The 21003-nt window shown below is 38.7% G+C and overlaps 1 protein-coding gene across 1 annotated transcript in view; it reads left to right on the top strand.

Moving 5' to 3' along the window:
- Window positions 1-21003, top strand: part of TOGARAM2 (TOG array regulator of axonemal microtubules 2) — an 81166-nt gene that overhangs the window by 7100 nt on the left and 53063 nt on the right. Inside the window, exons 2-6 of the mRNA XM_053712805.1 lie at window positions 6042-6185; window positions 7272-7544; window positions 9059-9279; window positions 11494-11675; window positions 13344-13390. Coding sequence (XP_053568780.1) covers window positions 6042-6185; window positions 7272-7544; window positions 9059-9279; window positions 11494-11675; window positions 13344-13390 — 867 coding nt within the window. The remainder of the gene's footprint in view (window positions 1-6041; window positions 6186-7271; window positions 7545-9058; window positions 9280-11493; window positions 11676-13343; window positions 13391-21003) is intronic.

Genomic DNA, 21003 nt, shown 5'->3' with positions numbered 1-21003 from the left:
CTATATAGCAGCTCTGCTTGGGTGATCCTCTTGCACTTCCTGTTAGGGAGGAGATATAATCCCATAAGTAATGGATGACCCGTGGACTGACTACACTTAACAGGAGAAAACTTGTATTAAGGGGCATCAAAAATTGTAAAAAATTCTTTACAAAAATCTTTTTTTTCAAAAATGAAAATTTTTGTATTTAAATTAGACAGGAATAAATTGTATTAAATATACAAGGTGTAAATTGTAATTTAAGTGCACTGAATGCGCAAAAAAACACACAGAAATTCATATTTATAAGTAAAAATACAAAGTGTAGTTGTTTTTTCATAAAATGGGCTGAACATGGGCGTTCCAGGGGAGTATAAAAAATTGTCTCTTTAATCCAGCGTAATTCTGTAAAGATTTTCGCACTACAGATCTCACCGTTTTTTCTCGCAAACTAAAAGGTGGTGAGCTTTTCTCAAAAAACTCAAAATACTTATAATCCTAATAGAAAATCACAAGCATACAAAAATATAGGCGATTGTAAAATGCTGTATGCAGAAAGCAGCGTAATGTGATTTATATTGGCTGCAGGATTTACTTTTTATTATACGCCCCCTGCTCATTGCTAACATTGCGCTATGGAGCGCGTGTCCTTTTCCAGCGAGCTCCATTACTTTTGATAGGAGACATTTCACCACTCTCAGGGACTGAACCTTTTTTACCATATTTCCTCCAGGGCAGCCCCTGCAAGGTTTGGTGTGAAAAACCACGTCTGATCATCGGGCCACTAGTCTCATCAGTAGAGCACTTACTAGAAGCATTAATGCGAGATACAGCTTTCTGTTTCCTCTTCTTGTCTATGGAAAATACGAAGCAGAATTAGAGATGGATTTAGGATGATTCGTTAATTGCATAGGAAATTCTCACTTTAGTAAGCCCAGAATATACTAATACCAAGATTTATTACCAAATGCTCTAGTCAGTATTACAATCTATGTTCAACAGTTACAGGGACAGTAAAGTAGAAATTACATTATCATGATTCAGATAGATAAAATTAGCTTTGTTCTCTTTGTATAATTTTATATAAAGCATATCTAGGTAGGCTCAGGAGCGGCCATGTACTAGGAGCTAGCTGTTGATTGTAGACTGCAGATATATGCCTCTTGTCATTGGCTGATGTGTTCAACTAAATCCCAGTAGTGCATTTACTGCTCCTTCAAGAAAGGACACCAAGAGAATGAAGCAAATTTAAAAATAGAAGTAAATTAAAGTAGCTTAAAATTGTATATTCTGTCTGAATCACGAAACTTTTACCTATTTTCAATAGAAATCGCTGACTAAGATCATTTGTGAAACAAGGTTACACCTTTTGTTCTCAAGAAAAAAAACATTGGTCCAGGTTACAAGTGAAGCACAAAATATCGCCTTCTGTGAGGGCGATATTTGCACTCCACTCAGTAATACCAGTACACGCGAATGTGCGCTTGTATTACAAGTTAGGTGCAATGCGTGCCACAGAAGTTTTGCGTTCACAAGAGCGTGCATCCATAGGCTAAAATGGGAGCCTCGTTCTCATGCTGTGAGTCACGCCAAAGAATGTAGCGCAGTGCAAGAGGGTAAGTCGTGCAGCGATGGGCAGCAGATTTTTATATATATATATATGTGTATGAATATATACATTTATATTTATATGTGTATATATCTTGGTGTTCTGCCATTACAAACTGTCTGTATAACCACTCTTGGTTCTGGTAAACCAGCTACTAAGCATTAAGGACTCTTTGCTCTCCAATTGTTGCATTATTTCATATTAACACATAAATATATAAGTGTATAAGCACATACATATATATTTATATCTGATCTCTGGTTAATTTTCGGAGCGCTAGTTGCTACCGCGAGCAGTAGCATTAATCAGCCACATATAAAGGCTGGTTATTTATCGCGCTCCCTTAAACGGGCAAGTTTTCCCGTTTACAGGCGTGCGATAAATTAGCGCTCCACTTGTAATGTAGCCCATTATTGTTTTTATGGTAGCACCTAGGATGTTTGGTGTCATTTTTGTCCCTGTGTATATCTATGAATTATATTCAGATTCACATGTTGTGTAATTTTATAGTCATATACTTTTTCTTTGCTTTCTTATACTAATTTTGTACATTTTATGCAGATTTTCATAGCAATTCATAGCCCTATCAGCCACTTGATAGGGCTAATTAACATCTCAAAAATATAGGGCAGAGAATGTGATGGAAATAAATACATGGAAACATAGATATTGATTGCAGATAAGAGCCATAGGCCCAGCAAGCCTGCCTGATATTACCTAAAAGTATAAACTTATCTAGTTCGTAGGATAGCCTTATGCTTGTCCCAGACATTTTTAATGTGACCCACAGTGTTTGTCATTACTACCTCTTGAGGAAGCTGTGACAGACCCTTCTGTCAGGACTGAAAGAGTTAACTGTGTTTAGCTTTAAGAATCTAATTTCTAAAGACAGGTTTTCTGGCCTCAGCTATTGTGTGCTATAATTACATTTAAGTAATAAACAGGCCATTGTTTAATCACCCTCAGAGAACAGACGCTAGGTGATAAGACAAGCCAAATGTGTTTAAGTTGTTATCTGCCTAAGTAAAGTATTTAAGTAATATAATTCTATTGTATCATGTCAAGGACGCTTCTCCCTTTTATCTAATGTACAACATTCTTTCAACCCCCATCTGAGGGGGGGTCAAAAACCTGTATAAATCTGTGTGCTGCCTTCAAATAAAGTATCATTCTGTTTTAAACCTGAAACTGGCTGGGTTGTGAATTGCTGATTGTCTATGCAGGACATTGTTCATCTGGGGTTAACCCTTGGTACACAGTTGGTACCGTAACATTGGTGGCAAGCGACGGGAGAATCCTTATCGCCCAGAAGAGCAACTACACAAGCCAGTAACCTCAGGAAGAGGGGGATTATTACAATACTGACTAAGATGGAAAGAGTACCAGGGACAGAAGGAACCAATGGGCCCAGCATATCAGACAGAACCCCTGAAGAAGCAAGCTTTGATCGGGCGGTTAAAATAAGACTGGCATATTATGGCCCCAACCCATCTGCGGAAATTATCGACCGGGTCATAGCAGCTGTGGAGGCCAACCTACTTCGCCAAAGCGGCGCTGCAGCAAACCCAGTGGAAAAGAGAAAAGTAAATTTTGCAGCTTTTAAAAACTTCCTGGAAACAGAAGGAGAGATTGATGGGTACCTTGCGGATTTTGAGAGACAATGTGCACTACACCAGGTACCCGCAGAGGACTGGGTCACGATATTATCCGGAAAATTATCCGGCCGGGCCAGTGAGGCTTTTCGGGCCATTCCAGATGAGGAAGTCGGGGATTATAATACTGTAAAAGAGGCTCTGCTCTCCAGGTATGCGGTTACACCGGAGGCATACCGGAGGCGGTTCAGAGACACTGTTAAAGTAGCTGGAGATTCCTACCTTGAGTGGGCATGTAAGGTGCACCACACAGCAGCTCACTGGATAGCGGGGTGCCAAGCCGTATCTGGGGAAGAGGTGCTGCAGCTATTCCTGTTGGAACATTGCTTCGACAAGTTACCCGCAGGAGTTCGAGAGTGGGTTCGGGACCGTAAACCCTCCACCCTGCAGGAAGCGGCTCGCTTGGCAGATGAGTATACGGATGCCCGCAAACTGGACACTGCTACCACTAAGCCCCCTGCTAGAGTGGAGTACAGACCCCCAGTCACCCCAGCAGCTGCCAGTTACCAACCCCCGGCGCACCGCTATACCACACGGCCTCTGGCCACGAACTACCCTCAGAGAGCCCGGTTCAATTCGCGGGGCTACTCACAACCGATTCGGTGCTTTGGATGTAAGCAACTAGGGCACAAAAGACCAGAGTGTCCCCTAAATGCAGCGAACCAAGCACAGTCCTGGAGAAGACCCGCCAGCGGAATCCCACGTAATCCTCAGCCTGCGGCCCGCTACGTAGAGGCGCAAGAATGCTGGGGCATCCTACATGAGGCAGACCTTGTGCAAGCTGCCCACCGGAATAACCGGCAACTGGTTAAAGTGAATGGGAAGGAGGTCAGTGGTCTACGGGATACTGGTGCTACCATGACCTTGCTTCGAAAGAACTTGGTGTCTGAGAAACAGCACACAGGAGACACTGTGGCTGTGAGGGTAGCAGGGGGCACTGTGTTCCGCCTGCCTGTTGCCAGGGTGCATTTGGATTGGGGAGGGGGCGCTAGACCTGTGAATGTGGGGGTCATGAAGGATTTACCAGCTGATGTTCTCCTTGGAAATACCTTGGTCCCCCTTGTTTCTGCCTATGCTCCCATGGGTCCCGCTGATGTTAACCCTGTGACTACCCGTGCTCAGATCCGTGCAGCAGAGACTGACCCCCCTGCTGCTAAGCCCCAGGACGCTGAGCTCAGTAAATCTCTATCCGCTATTGATACGTGGAAGTCCCATTACAATGCGCTGATGAAGGAGAAGAGTCACGTAGAGGATGAAATGGTCACGTTAAATAATCATGTAACAGTGCTAGCAGGAGAGAAGAGGAGTGCAGAGGAAAAAGCACGTTTAGAACAGGAATCTCTGCTAGACAAGCTGCACCGACAGACTGCAGAAAACACCAGCTTGAGAGTGGAACATGAAACATTAAGGACAAACTTAGTGACACTGGAGGAGAAGCTGACGCTGGCTCATAGGGAGGTGCAGCAACTCAAGGGCACCCTATGTCAGTATGAAGGGATTGTGGATACCTATAAAGAGCAGGTACAAAAACCACGTAAAGAAGCCGATGATATTTTGAAGGACTGTTTAGCCCTAGTCGGGGCACTGAAGAGGTTGAACCCTTATTTATACAGACAGGGATTCTCTCTCATAACGGGAATACAGATGGATTGTCCCAGCAAACTGACATGCCTACCACCTCCTAGTCCGGTCATCCCCAGGTTGACCCGCAAAAGGGTCAAGCCGGGTCTGCCGGAGTGTTCCACAAGGGGGGAGCTATGTGACAGACCCTTCTGTCAGGACTGAAAGAGTTAACTGTGTTTAGCTTTAAGAATCTAATTTCTAAAGACAGGTTTTCTGGCCTCAGCTATTGTGTGCTATAATTACATTTAAGTAATAAACAGGCCATTGTTTAATCACCCTCAGAGAACAGACGCTAGGTGATAAGACAAGCCAAATGTGTTTAAGTTGTTATCTGCCTAAGTAAAGTATTTAAGTAATATAATTCTATTGTATCATGTCAAGGACGCTTCTCCCTTTTATCTAATGTACAACATTCTTTCAACCCCCATCTGAGGGGGGGTCAAAAACCTGTATAAATCTGTGTGCTGCCTTCAAATAAAGTGTCATTCTGTTTTAAACCTGAAACTGGCTGGGTTGTGAATTGCTGATTGTCTATGCAGGACATTGTTCATCTGGGGTTAACCCTTGGTACACAGTTGGTACCGTAACAGAAGCTTATTCCATAAATCAATCACCCTTTCTGTAAAGAAGCTTTCTCAAAATACTCCTGAATCTACTGCCCTTCAGCTTGAGATCATGACCCCTTGTTCTTGAATTTTCCATTTTATGTAAAATACCCACAGCCTCAGTTTTACTAAACCCTTTAATGTACTTGAAAGCTGCTATCATATCAACTCTTTCCCTTCTCTCCTCTAAGCTATACATATTTAGGTCATTGAGCCTCTCCTGGTAAGTTTTATTTTTTTAGACCATATACCAGTTTGGTAGCCTCCTTTGCACAGATTCCAATTTGTTAATATCCTTCTGAAGATATGGCCTCCAGAACTGCACACAATACTCAAGATGAGGCCTAACTAATGATCTATAAAGTGGCATAAGAACCTTACTATTTCTGCTGCAAATACCTCTACCAATACATCCAAGCATTCTGCTAGCCTTACTCGCTGCATTACTATAGTGTTTACTAAGTTTTAAATCATCTGAAATAATAATTCCCAAGTCCTGTTCCTCATTACTGCAAAACAGTAAAGGTAGTTGGGCAATATATACGTATGACCTCTCACTTTCTCTCATTTAAGCTAAATTCAGATCTCCAGTTGCTGTGTATTGTGGAAGCATCAACAAAATGAAACCAGGGTTCAGGTCTCAATCTATACGGAATGGTAGTGTTGACTCAAATCTGCAGCTGTGCGGGAACAGATGGGGACCTGACACAGGTATGTGTTTAAAGAATTAATGGGATTGATTTAGACAGAGCAAACCATTTTAAAGGGACAGTATACTGTAATATTGTTTTTTCCCTTAATTTGTTTCCAATTGCTTTCTTTTACCAACTGGTCATACATCCTTTAAACTTTTGGACCCAACTAATGAAAACTAAGGTCTTTTAAACAAAGATTTTTTTTCTGGTGGCTGGAGTACTTTGGATGTATGACCATTTGGATTGACAAGATTTGGCAAATCTTACTCCGTGCCCCACAAACAGGTGTGCTGTTTTCCTTTCTTTTTGATCTTTCTTTTACCAACGGCAGGGTATAATATGTATGAGAAGTTGCTTTTTAAGGTTTATTTGTGTATATGAAATTGCTGATTTTGTGTTTTGAAGCCACAACTTAATAAAATGGGTTAAGCTATAGGTATAATCAGATCGCATTACTTTATCACATTGTGTAAATATATATGATTCTTTCTCTTATATTTGTCTGTAAGCCAAAGACCAATACTTGGAGAGAAAAATGGAAAATTAATATTTTATTACATTATCTCTTCTATACCCCACTGGGAGTGTAATTTCTTCTGCTGGTTGTGTTTACACAGCTTACCTATAGCTTGGACCTAAGGCCAGAAACTTTCAGACTTGGTGGGGATACCAAAGGCTAAATCAACTATTTCAAATGCCAATATAAGGGTAAAGGAAAAACTTGTAAACAATTTAATACATTCCATCAGGTAAAGTGGATCATTGAAAACCAAAGATGGAGAACATTTTTGAGTAAACTTTAAGTAACTTTACAAATTATTTTCATTATCTAATTTGTTTCATTCCTCTTTGTATCCTTTGTTGAAAAGGTTACCTAGGTAGGCTCAGAAGCTGCTGATTGGTGGCTGTACATGTATGCCTCATGTGATTGGCTTTCAGCCAGCTCTCAGTAGTACATTACTGCTCCTTTAACAAAGGATACCAAGATAATAAATCATGAAAGAAAATTATGATTTCATGTCCATTTAAGCACAAATGAGCAAACAGTTGCTTAAGTCCAGAAATGTTGACTTCCCTTCCTTTTACTGAGATAATCTCACTTTTACAGCATCATCCTCACTAAACATTCAGATGAAGAGGTCGTATATGTGGTCTGGAGATGGGGATGAAATTTCAGCTGAAATTTTCCCACCAAGACTGAATTTAGAGGGAAAGAATGAAACCCAGTCAGAAAACAAGAGCGGACACTTGTCTCAAATGACCAATATGACGTCAAAAACAAACCATAGGGAGCAGGAGGTAGATAGTGCAGCTCTGGAAACATCTCGTCTTAAGGATAAAGTAAAAAGAAAGGTGTCTGAAGGTCTTGGAATTAGAGGGGGTGAGTCAATAAGAAAAAAGACAATTATTTATGTTAATCTGACACATAATACATCAAATATATCTGTATACATTTTATAAACATACAAATACAGAGCACATAAAGAGTGACCGATATTTATAACTCAATAAGTAAATCATTTTAATATCTAAATCTCAAATGATAATGTCATTTCTATTGGCCTACAAAAAACACTAACTGAAACTCTCATTATTATGTGTTATAATTCATTAAAGGACCACTCTATGCAGTAGAATTGCATAATTAACAAGTGCCTAATTAAAAAGACAATGATTTAACACTTAAGGGCCGATTTATCACTGAATGCCGACAGCATAGGCTGTCAGCATTTCAAATTGCACAAGCAGTTCTGGTGAACTGCTTGTGCTATGCCGCCCCCTGCAGGTTCGCAGCCAATCGGCTGCTAGCAGGGGATGTCAATCAGCCTGATCGTATAGGATCAGGCTGATTGCAGACCGCAGCCTCAGAGGACCAGTTATGGAGCAGCGGTCTTAAAGGGACAGTCAACACCAGAATTTTTGTTGTTTTAAAAGATAGATAATCCCTTAATTACCCATTCCCCAGTTTTGCATAACCAACACAGTTATAATAATATACTTTTTACCTCTGTAATTACCTTGTATCTAAGCATCTTCAGACTGCCCCCTTATTTCAGTTCTTTTGACAGATTTGCATTTTAGCCAATCAGTGCTCACTCCTCGGTAAATTCACGTGCATGAGCTCAATGTTATCTATATGACACACATGAACTAACGCCCTCTAGTGGTCAAAATGCATTCAGCTTAGAGGCGCCTTCAAAGTCTAATAAATTAGCATATGAACCTCCTAGGTTTAGCTCTCAACTAAGAATACCAAGAGAACAAAGCAAAATTTGTGATAAAAGTAAATTGGAAAGTTGTTTAAAATTACGTGCCCTATTTGAATCATGAAAGTTTTTTTTTGGACTTGACTGTCCCTTTAAGACTGCTGCTTCATAACTGCTGTTCCCGGCAAGCCTGAAGGCTTGCGCAGAAACAGGGGCATCAGGGGCCATTCGGCCCTTGATAAATCGGCCCCTTACTCTGAATTAATTTTTTCTCCCATTTTCCGGCCCCCTGTATCATGTGACAGACATCAGCCAATCACAGGCTAGTATACGTATTCACTGTTAGCTTGTGCACATGCTCAGTAGGAGCTTGTTCCCCAGAAAGTGTGAACATAAAAAGATTGGGCAACATTTGATAATGGAATTAAATTGGAAAGTGTCTTAAAACTGCTGCTCTATCTGAATCATAAAATAATATTTTGAAGTGAGTGTACAAGGTACAGTAATTATGTAAAGATAGTAGAAATGTAATATATTCTAAACGTTTTTACTTATTAGAACTTTTCTGTATATTTTCTGTATTTTGAATACACTCACAGAGATGAACATTGTTAATACAAATATGAGCTGTTGTAATAAACTCTATATGGTATAAAATAATATTTAATCCCTCTCTATTTGTTAACAGCGCCTGCAGAGTTAATTAGCACAGTAAGTGCTCCACTGAAACCTGCATTTCCCCGGAGTGCATCACAAAGGCTACTTAATGCTACAAAGCCTGTTCCACCAATACAGAGAAGTCCAACGCCCCAGACCAATGGATCTCTGGAGAATGGCGGAATGAAGAATGGATTGGAGACTAAACTCAATAATGATGGACAGATAGAACAATCTGATGAGATTGCAGAGGTAAAGTCCTGGGTCTAAAGCATGAGACAATAACCATGAATATGGGTCAGATTAGAATAACGATTAGAAATAGGCTAACGTGTTATCTTGGTGTTGAGTAAAAGAGAAATTAATAAAATGGATCATTACTTAATACAATTAAAATGGCTATGCATAGTAAAACCCATTGTTATAATATGAGGTTTGTGGCTTAATGCTACCCAAATACGGAACCACTGAAAGTGTTGCAGCGTATCTTTAAAAAGCTGACTAGAAAATATTACATTATAATTATTTATGTAAAAAGGAAGATATTTTACTGAAACATTTCCTCAATGCTTACACACCATTTTAAACTAACTTTAAGCATCCAATCTGGATGCTGTCCTGGGACTTGCAAGAGAGCATGCATTTAGCATGTGTAGCACAGTCACTTTATTTCCCTCCTTAGTTTAATGAGGTTTACTATGAAATCTAATGAGAATCCCATGATCACAGTAAAGCAAAGTATGAACTCAGCACTGATGATGCTGATTGGCTGTTTTTTTTCACCATACAGATGACAGTAAAAAGAGTAGCTGATGGATAACTGCTCACTGAGCACTCCCTCTGGTACGCAGTGATGTTCATGTGACATCAGCTTTTTACACATTCAAGTGATTTAGTTTATGGGTACCATGTTCCTAAAATACATGACATTCTCATTCTGTCCTAAACTCCAGTCTCTGTGTTTGTTCAGCTCCTTCACCACCTTATTATCATCAAACTTTTGTCCCTTTAAGTTGGTTTACATATCACTTCACCCTGTCAGATTAACTTCTGATTTCTAGCTGTGTGTGTTTGTTACATGGAAATGTCAGTGATACGAGACACGAAGCTACAAGAAGAAGATTCTAATGCATTATAGCATTTTGTATTGCACCACCATTTGCCTACACTAATGTGTTTATTAGCTTCAGGACAGAAACACACTACTGGTCCAGAGCTAAACATGGTCGCAGCGCCAGATAGAGGCACCATAAGTGCTTATAGCCGCTATGTACCAGATGTGTTTAGCTCAGGATTGTCTGATGTTCACTGTATACCTAGATATAGACAGGTAATGGTGCAATATTGTGCCATCAGAAACTGCTCTGATGAAGTGCTTATTGCAATATTATGTCCACAAAAAAGATAGACAATTCCTTTATTACCCATTTCCCAGTTTTGCAAAGCCAACATGGTTATATTAATACACTTTTAACCTCTGTGATTTCCTTTTATCTAAGACTCTTTTGACAGCCCCCTGATCACATGGCTATTTATTATCTATTGACTTGCATTTTAGCCAATAAGTGCAGTGTCATCCACAACCCATGGGCATGAGCACAATGTAATCTATATGGTCCACATGAACTAGCAGTCTCCTGATGTGAAAAGCAAATAAAAAAGCATGTGATAAGAGGCTGTCTGTAGTGGCATGGAAACAGGCAGACATTTAGAGGTTTAAATGCTATAAAGTATATTAATATAACAATGTTGGTTGTGCAAAGCTGGGGAATGGGTAGTAAAGATGTTATCTATCTTTCTTTCCTAAGATATGGTGAGTCCACGGCTTGAGTAATTACTGTTGGGAATATCACTCCTGGCCTGCAGGAGGAGGCAAAGAGCACCACAGTTAAACATGAAACCCAAATTTTTTCTTTCATGATTTAGAAATAAAATTCAATTTTAAACAACTTTCTAATTTACTTCTATTATCTAATTTGCTTCATTCTCTTGATAGCCTTTGCTGAAAAGCATATCTAGATAGGCTCAGTAGCTAATGATTGGTTGCTGCTCATAGATGCCTTGTGTGATTGGCTCACCTGTGTGCATTGCTATTTCTTCAACAACGGATATCTAAAGAATAAAGCAAATTAGATAATAGAAGTAATTTGGAATGTTTTGGTATTCTCTATCTTTATCATGAAAGAAAAAAATGAGGTTTAATGTCCCTTTAAGTATCACTCCCTTACCTACAACCCCCAGTCATTCTCTTTGCCTTCGGTGCATGGAGGAGGTGAAGTTTAGGTGTCTGAAGAAAAATGATCTTTTTAAACAATAACAATTTTGGGTGTTGACTGTCCCTTTAATGACAAGAGACATAAAAAAACAGCTTTTTGTGGTTTACTCAAATGATTTATCCTTAATAATGTTGATATGTAATTTTCTGTATTAACACATTTTTAATTTGCTCTCTTCCTTCATTTACAGTATCGTCAGGACCCCCTGAATCATGCGTGTTCCAGTGCAGAGAAGGTGAGAAAGCCCCTCAGTGGGGTGCTTATTCCGCCCATCCACAAATCATCTGCTTCAGAAACAAGCGAGAGTGACCCTATATTGAGTATTACTGCCAGAAGGTCTCCTGTGCTGAAACAGAGCACCTCCAGCAAAAGGTAAATACCAGCTATACAGATATACGTATCTACCCATGTGACTCACTGTTACAAAACACCAAATAAAAACCTCTTCCAGAGTTAAACACATAGGGCTAGATTTCAAGTGGAGCACAAAAATATTAGCGCAAACAGCTTAGACCCCTTCACAGTCCTCCCCCTTGTCATATTCCCTATACCTTTAATTTTGCCACAATTTTTTTTTATTAATAAACCTTTGTTTTAAGGGCGCTATATCTAAATATAAAATATAATTATAACTATATATCTAAATATACCGATATGTCTAACTTTTATTTCCATAGCATTTTCATGTGTTTTGTTATGCAACTAGCAGGTATAATCCTTTACTTAAGGTCTAAAAAAACCCTATATTTTATTATTTTATATTATATTATTTTAAATTGCACTGCAAGTGCGACACATAACTCAGCACTTGTATTATAAGTGCAATGATAGCGCTAATGTTGCTTGCTGCACTATATAATAATCCTGATCATACCTAGGTAGACTTTTAAGTTTGTATGTTTGAAACTCAAAATCTGTCATGGTTCAAACAGAGCAATTTTGAGAGACCTTTTTAATGTACTTTGTACATATACTACGTTTTCTTTGTATCTTTTGTTGAAAAGCTTACCAGTGCATTGCTGTCCTTGAACTGATTTTTACTATGTGTTTCACTCATTTGTAGGGGGTTAAACACACATATATATGTTTATCTACCTTTATTATTGAATGTTCTCCTCTGGGCTATAGATGTAAAAGTGTTTTTGTTGTGTGACACAATAACGTGTCATAATATATTTTTTTTTTTTTTTTAAATTAAAGGGACAATGAACCCAAAATTTTTCTTTCGTGATTCAGATAAAGCATGCAATTTTAAGCAACTTTCTAATTTACTCCTATTATCAATTTTTCTTCGTTGTCTTGCTATCTTTATTTGAAAAAGAAGGCATCTAAGCGTTTTTTTGTTTGTTTTTTGGTTCAGAACTCTGGACAGCTCTTTTTATTGGTGGATGAATTTATCCACCAATCAGCAAGGAAAACCCAGGTTGTTCACCAAAAATGGGCCGGCATCTAAACTTACATTCTTGCATTTCAAATAAAGATACCAAGAGAATGAAGAAAATTTGATAATAGAAGTAAATTAGAAAGTTGCTTAAAATTTCATGCTCTATCTGAATCACAAAAGAAACAATTTGGGTTCAGTGTCCCTTTAATTCTTTCAGGCCCATTTATCAAAGGGCTTGCGGACCTGATCCGACACTGCGGATCAGGTCCGCAAGACCTCGCTAAATGCGGAGAGCAATACGCTCTCCGCATTTAACATTGCACCAGCAGCTCACAAGAGCTGCTGGTGCAACGCCGCCCCCTGCTGACTCGCGGCCAATCGGCCGCCAGCAGGGAGCTGTCAATCAACCCGATCGTATTCGATCGGGTTGATGTCTGGCGATTCCTGTCCGCCTGTTCAGAGCAGGCGGACAGGGTTATGGAGCAGCGGTCTTTAGACCGCTGCTTCATAAGTTGTGTTTCTGGCGAGTCTGAAGACTCGCCAGAAACACGGCCCTTCAAGCTCCATACGGAGCTTGATAAATGGGCCTGTTTATGTTTTGTGTGTAATTAACAATTGTCTCTTCATTGTATGTTTTTTTGTACATTTGTACCTAGCACTATATCAGAGAATGACTTTGATGAGAAATCGCAGAAGAGCTTAGGTAAGTGTGAATATGAGAATCAAAACGTACCGTATAACAGCTAGACTTAAATAAACTTTCATGATTCAAATAGGGCATGTAATTTTAAACAATTTTCCAATTTACTTTTATCATCAATTTTGCTTTGTTCTCTTGGTATTCTTAGTTGAAATCTAAACCTAGGAGGTTCATATGCTAAATTCTTAGACCTTAAAGGCCGCCTCTATTTTGAAAGCATTTTGACAGTTTTTCACCACTAGAGGGTGTTAGTTCATGTGTGTCATATAGATAACATTGTGCTCATGCACGTGGAGTTACCTAGGAGCCAGCATTGATTTGCTAAAATGCAAGTCTGTCAAAAGAACTGAAATAAGGGGGCAGTTTGCAGAGGCTTAGATATAATTTAATCACAAAGGTAAAAAGTGTATTAATATAACTGTGTTAGTTATGCAAAACTAGGGAATGGGTAATAAAGGGATTATCTATATTTTAAAACAATAAAAATTCTGGTGTAGAATGTCCCTTTAAAGGGTAATTAAAGGAACATAAACCCAAGATGTGTTTTTCATTATTCTGATAGAGCACACAATTATTATTTTTATTGAGGTAAAAGACAATACACACAGGAAAAAACGTATAAGCACTGTGCATACAACTGGGAGATCAAAAGAACTAACCAATCATGTTACAAGTAATAAGCAATTGTGCACATTATCATTAACAGATTACCTCATTTTTTTTAAATAATATTGATAGCCCTATGAGTGTACACAGATTAAATCACTAAAGACTTACCCCAAATAAAAAGAAAATGGCAACTCTTGGACCACAAACCGCAAACTATAAGAATGGAATGAGGGGAGAACAGCAGGGGGCGGGGAATATCCCCTGTATTCATTAAAACATAATACGTTTCCCTCAATGAATAACATATTGGCCACTTTTGTACCAATGTCACAAATAAGCTCTATAGAGGGAAATAATAGGGGAAACTATAGAAAAATATCTCCCAGCATATGTTGAAACCACTCTTGGACTTCTTATAATGTAGATATGACACATTCGGCATAATAGAATTTGATTATGGGTAACAATATAATTTTTCTTAGTAATTGTTAAATCTAGGGGGTAGAATTTTAAACAGCTTTCTAATTTACTTCTATTATCAGATTTGCTTCATTCTCTTGGTATTCTTTGTTGAAGGTATAGCATAATATTCACTACTGGGAGCTAGCTGAACACAATGACTGAGCCAATGACAACAGGCATATAAGTGCAGCCACCAATCAGCAGTTAGCTCCCAGTATTCTATTGCTGCTCCTGAGCCTAATTAGGTGTGCTTTTCAACAAATGATAGCAAAAGAATAAAGAAAATTAGATAATAGAAGTACGCTGAAAAATTGTTTAACGTTGCATGCTCTATCTGAATTCTGAAAAAGAAAATTTGGTTTTTATGTCCCTTTAAATTCTTTATTTTAATTTTTGCATCTAAGACAGGTCATTTTAAAATGTATTTTTAATAGCTGTTTTGTACAGAGGAAAAAAAAAACATGTTTTTATGTTATTTTTGTGGGGAGTATCACTGTGATTTTCCTTTGTATTGCAACTCGCGGACTTGTAAGTCAGATCATCTTTCAACCTGTATTTGCCCTGAGTGTATCTGCTGTAGTGTAGAACTAGCTTATTATTCTTTATGGTTAACTGAGCATTAATACATTTAATTAACTCAGTTTCTGCATCATCTGACTTGAACAAAAAGCTGAGTAATAGCTGCTTATAACTATAGAATAAATTTAGCCGCATTAAATGTTTATTATGCAGTAGAACCAGTATCTATGTCCACTGTTACAAAATATAAACTGTATCCAAAATAACATAACAATAACTGGGAGATACAGTAACTGTTTAAACAATGACTGAGGCAGAAGTTAGTAGCTATTTCTTATAATAGCTCAAGTATACAGTTACAGAGGTTTTTTTCTCCCACAATGAAGAATTTGGTCTATTCATTTATAGAAAATACAAAAGCTATTTGTTAATAAAATTCAATTTATGACCCAGTCAATTTGTAATGATGTCTATATACATGTGTGTATATATACACTATATATATGTGTGTGTGTGTTTGTATATTTATATATGTGTTTGTGTGTGTTTGTATATATATATATATGTGTGTGTGTGTTTGTAGATATATATATATATATATATATATATATAAAACATAATTTATGTAAGTAAGAACTTACCTGATAAATGTATTTCTTTCATATTGGCAAGAGTCCATGAGCTAGTGACGTATGGGATAGCCAATCCTACCAGGAGGGGCAAAGTTTCACAAACCTCAAAATGCCTATAAATACACCCCTCAACACACCCACAATTCAGTTTAATGAATAGCCAAGTAATGGGATGATAAAGAAAGGAGTAAAAAGCATCAACAAAGGAATTTGGAAATAATTGTGCTTTATACAAAAATTCATAACCACCATAAAAAGGGTGGGCCTCATGGACTCTTGCCAATATGAAAGAAATTAATTTATTAGGTAAGTTCTTACATAAATTATGTTTTCTTTCATGTAATTGGCAAGAGTCTATGAGCTAGTGACATATGGGATAGCAATACCCAAGATGTGGAACTCCACAGAAGAGTCACTAGAGAGGGAAGGATAAAATAATAACAGACATTTTTTGCTGAAAAAATAAATAAATCCACAACCCAAAATATAAGTTTTTATTCACATAATGAAAAGAAAAAAAACTCAAACATAAGCAGAGGAATCAAACTGAAATGGCTGCCTGACAAACTTTTCTACCAAAAACTGCTTCCGAGGAAGCAAATACATCAAAACGGTAGAATTTAGTAAATATATGCAAAGAAGACCAAGTTGCTGCTTTGCAAATCTGATCAACTGAAGCTTCATTCTTAAAAGCCCACGAAGTGGAGACTGATCTAGTAGAATGAGCTGTAATTCTTTGAGGCGGGTCCTGACCCGACTCCAAATAAGCCTGATGAATCAAAAGCTTTAACCACGATGCCAAGGAAATGTCAGAAGCCTTCTGACCTTTCCTAGAACCAGAAAAGATAACAAATAGACTAGAAGTCTTCCTGAAATCTTTAGTAGCTTCAACATAATACTTCAAAACTCTTACCCCATCCAAAGAATGCAAGGATCTCTCCAAAGAATTCTTCAGATTAGGACAAAAAGAAGGGACAACAATTTCTCTATTAATGTTGTTAGAATTCACAACCTTAGGTAGAAATTTAAATGAAGTCCGCAAAACTGCCTTATCCTGATGAAAAATCAGAAAAGGAGATTCACAAGAAAGAGCAGATAATTTGGAAACTCTTCTAGCAGAAGAGATTGCGAAAAGGAACAACACTTCCCAAGAAAGTAGTTTAATGTCCAAAGAATGCATAGGCTCAAACGGAGGAGCCTGCAAAGCCTTCAAAACCAAATTAAGATTCCAAGGAGGAGAGATTGATTTAATGACAGGCTTAATACGGACCAAAACCTGTACAAAACAGTGAATATCAGGAAGTTTAGCAATCTTTCTGTGAAATGAAACAGAAAGAGCAGAGATTTGTCCCTTCAAGGAACTTGCAGACAATCCTTTATCCAAACCATCCTGAAGAAACTGTAAAATTCTAGTAATTCTAAAAGAATGCCAGGAGAATTTATGAGAAGAACACCATGAAATATAAGTCTTCCAAACTCGATAATAAATCTTCCTAGAAACAGATTTAGAAACCTCTATGAATAAGCACTAGGCGTTCAATTTCCATACCTTTAAATTTAATGATTTGAGATCATGATGGAAAAACGGACCTTGAGACAAAAGGTTTGGCCTTAATGGAATTGGCCAAGGTTGGCAACTGGACATCCGGACAAGATCTGCATACCAGAACCTGTGAGGCCATGCTGGAGCTACCAGCAACACAAATAATTGTTCCATGATGATCTTGGAAATCACTCTTGGAAGAGGAACCAGAGGCGAGAAAATATAAGCAGGTTGGTAACACCAAGGAACTGCTAACGCATCCACCGCTTCCGCCTGTGGATCCCTGGACCTGGACAGGTACCTGGGTAGTTTCTTGTTTAGATGGGAAGCCATCAGATCCATTTCTGGAAGACCCCACATCTGAACAATCTGAGAAAACACATCTGGATGGAGCGACCACTCCCCCGGATGTAAAGTCTGACAGCTGAGATAATCCGCTTCCCAATTGTCTATACCTGGGATATGAACTGCAGAAATTAGACAGGAGCTGGATTCCACCCAAGCAAGTATCCGAGAAACTTCTTTCATAACTTGGGGACTGTGAGTCCCACCCTGATGATTGACATATGCCACAGTTGTGATATTTTCTGTCTGAAAACAAATGAACGGTTCTCGCTTCAACAGAGGTCAAACCTGAAGAGCCCTGAAAATAGCACGGAGTTCTAAAATATTGATTGGTTACCTCGCAGCTTGAGATTTACAAACCCCTTGTGCTGTCAGAAATCCCCAGACAACTCCCCAACCTGAAAGACTTGCATCTGTTGTGATCACAGTCCAGGTTGGACGAACAAAAGAGGCCCCTTGAACTATACAATGGTGATCTAACCACCAAGTCAGAGATAGTCGAACATTGGGCTTCAAGGATATTAATTGTGATATCTTTGTATAATCCCTGCATCATTGGTTCAGCATACAAAGCTGGAGAGGTCTCATATGAAGATCGTGTCCGATGCTGCAGTCATGAGACCAAAACTTCCATGCACATAGCTACTGAAGGGAATGATTGGGACTGAAGGTTCTGACAGGCTGAAACCAATTTTAATCGTCTCTTGTCTGTTAAAGACACAGTCATGGACACTGAATCTATCTGGAAACCAAAAAAGGTGACCCTTGTCTGAGGAATCAAAGAACTTTTTGGTAAATTGATCCTCCAAACATGTCTTTGAAGAAACAACACTAGTTGATTTGTGTGAGATTCTACAGAATGTAAAGACTGAGCTAGTACCAAGATATCATCCAAATAAGTAAACACCGCAATACCCCGTTCTCTGATTACAGAGAGTAGGGCACCGAGAACCTTTGAAAAGATTCTTGGATCTGTCGCTAGGCCAAATGGAAGAGCAACAAATTGGTAATGCTTGTCTAGAAAAGAGAATCTCAGAAACTGATAATGATCTGGATGAATCGGAAAATGAAGATATGCATCCTGTAAGTCTATTGTGGACATATAATGCCCTTGCTGAACAAAAGGCAGAATAGTCCTTATAGTCACCATTTTGAAATTTGGCACTCTTACATAACGATTCAAAATTTTCATATCCAGAACTGGCCTGAATTAATTTTCTTTCTTTGGGATAATGAATAGATTTGAATAAAACCCCAGACCCTGTTCCTGAAACGGAACTGGTATGATTACCACTGAAAGCTCCAGGTCTGAAACACACTTCAGAAAAGCCTGAGCCTTTATTGGATTTGCTGGGATGCGTGAGAGAATCCTATTCGGTACCCTTGAGAGACAATACTCTGAATCCATTGATTTTGGACACAATCTGCCCAAATGTCTTGGAAAAATCTTAATTTGCCCCCTACCAGCTGAGCTGGAATGAGGGCCGCACATTCATGCGGACTTGGGGGCTGGCTTTGGTTTCTTAAACGGTTTGGATTTACTCCAACTTGAAGAAGGTTTCCAATTGGAACCAGATTCTTTGGGGGAAGGATTAGGTTTCTGTTCCTTATTTTGTCGAAAGGAACGAAAATGATTAGAAGCTTTAGATTTACCCTTAGGTCTTTTATCCTGAGGCAAAAAAACTCCCTTCCCTCCAGTGACAGTTGAAATAATCGAATCCAACTGGGAACAAAATAACTTATTACCTTGGAAAGAAAGAGATAGTAATCTAGACTTAGATACCATCAGGCCCATTTATCAAGCTCCGTACGGAGCTTGAAGGGCCGTGTTTCTGGCGAGTCTTCAGACTCGCCAGAAACACAACTTATGAAGCAGCGGTCTAAAGACCGCTGCTCCATAACCCTGTCCGCCTGCTCTGAGCAGGCGGACAGGAATCGCCTGAAATCAACCCGATTGAGTACGATCGGGTTGATTGACACCTACCTGCTGGCGGCCGATTGGCCGCGAGTCAGCAGGGGGCGGCGTTGCACCAGCAGCTCTTGTGAGATGCTGGTGCAATGTTAAATGCGGAGAGCATATTGCTCTCCGCATTTAGCGAGGTCTTGCGGACCTGATCCGCAGTGTCGGATCAGGCCTGCAAGCCCTTTGATAAATTGGGGCCTATGTCAGCATTTCCAATATTTGAGCCAAAAAGCTCTTCTAGCTAAAATAGCTACAGACATAGATTTAACATCAATTTTGATGATATAAAAAATGGCATCACAGATAAAATGATTAGCATGTTGAAGCAAACGAACAATGCTAGACAAATCAGGATCCATTTCCTGTTGCGCTAAACTTTCCAACCAAAAAGTTGATGCAGCTGCAACATCAGCCATAGAAATGGCAGGCCTGAGAAGATGGCCAGAATATAAATAAGCTTTCCTTAGATAAAATTCAAGTTTCCTATCTAAACGATCTTTAAAATAAGTACTATCTTCCATAGGAATAGTAGTACATTTAGCAAGAGTAGAAATAGCCCCATCAACTTTGGGGATCTTTTCCCAAAACTCCAGTCTAACTGCTGGCAAAGGATACGATTTTTTAAACCTTGAAGAAGGAATAAAAGAAGTACCAGGCCTAGTCCATTCCTTAGAAATCATATCAGAAATAGCATGGAACTGGAAAAACCTCTGGAGTAACCACAGGAGGTTTATAAACAGAATTTAAACGTTTACTAGTTTTAATATCAAGAGGACTAGTTTCCTCAAATGTAATCAACACCTCTTTACCAAGGAACGAATATACTCCATTTTAAATAAATAAGTAGATTTGTCAGTATCAATAGCTGAGGAAGGATCTTCTGAATCAGATAGATCCTCATCAGAGGAGGATAATTCAGTATGTTGTCGGTCATTTGAAATTTCATCAACTTTATGAGAAGTTTTAAAAGACCTTTTACATTTGTTAGAAGGCGGGATGGCAGACAAAGCCTTCTGAATTGCAACAGCAGCAAAATCTTTTATATTCACAGGTATATCATGTACATTAGATGTTGAAGGAACAACAGGCATTGTACTATTATTGATGGACACATTCTCTGCATGTAAAAGCTTATCATGACAACTATTACATACCACAGCTGGAGATATAATCTCCAAAAATTTACAACAAATGCACTTACCTTTGGTAGAACTGTTATCAGGCAGCAGGATTCCAACAGTGGTTTCTGAGACAGGATCAGATTGAGACATCTTGCACATGTAAGAGAAAAAACAACATATAAAGCAAAATTATAAATTTTCTTATATGGCAGTTTCAGGAATGGGAAAAAAATGCAAACAGCATAGCCATCTTACATAGAAAAAGGCAAGAGGCACATAGGAATGGGGTTTAAATAATGAAATTATTTGGCGCCATGTATGACGCACAACGTAACTGAAATTTTTTGGCGCTAACAACATCCGGAAATGACACACTTGCGTCATTGAAGACGCAACCTGTGCAAGAAACTCGGCGTCAACTA

This window comes from Bombina bombina, chromosome 4, assembly GCF_027579735.1.
Source record: "Bombina bombina isolate aBomBom1 chromosome 4, aBomBom1.pri, whole genome shotgun sequence".
NCBI lineage: Eukaryota > Metazoa > Chordata > Amphibia > Anura > Bombinatoridae > Bombina > Bombina bombina.
The sequence above is the reverse complement of the archived record's forward strand: the minus strand, read 5'-3'. Positions and strand labels throughout refer to the sequence as shown.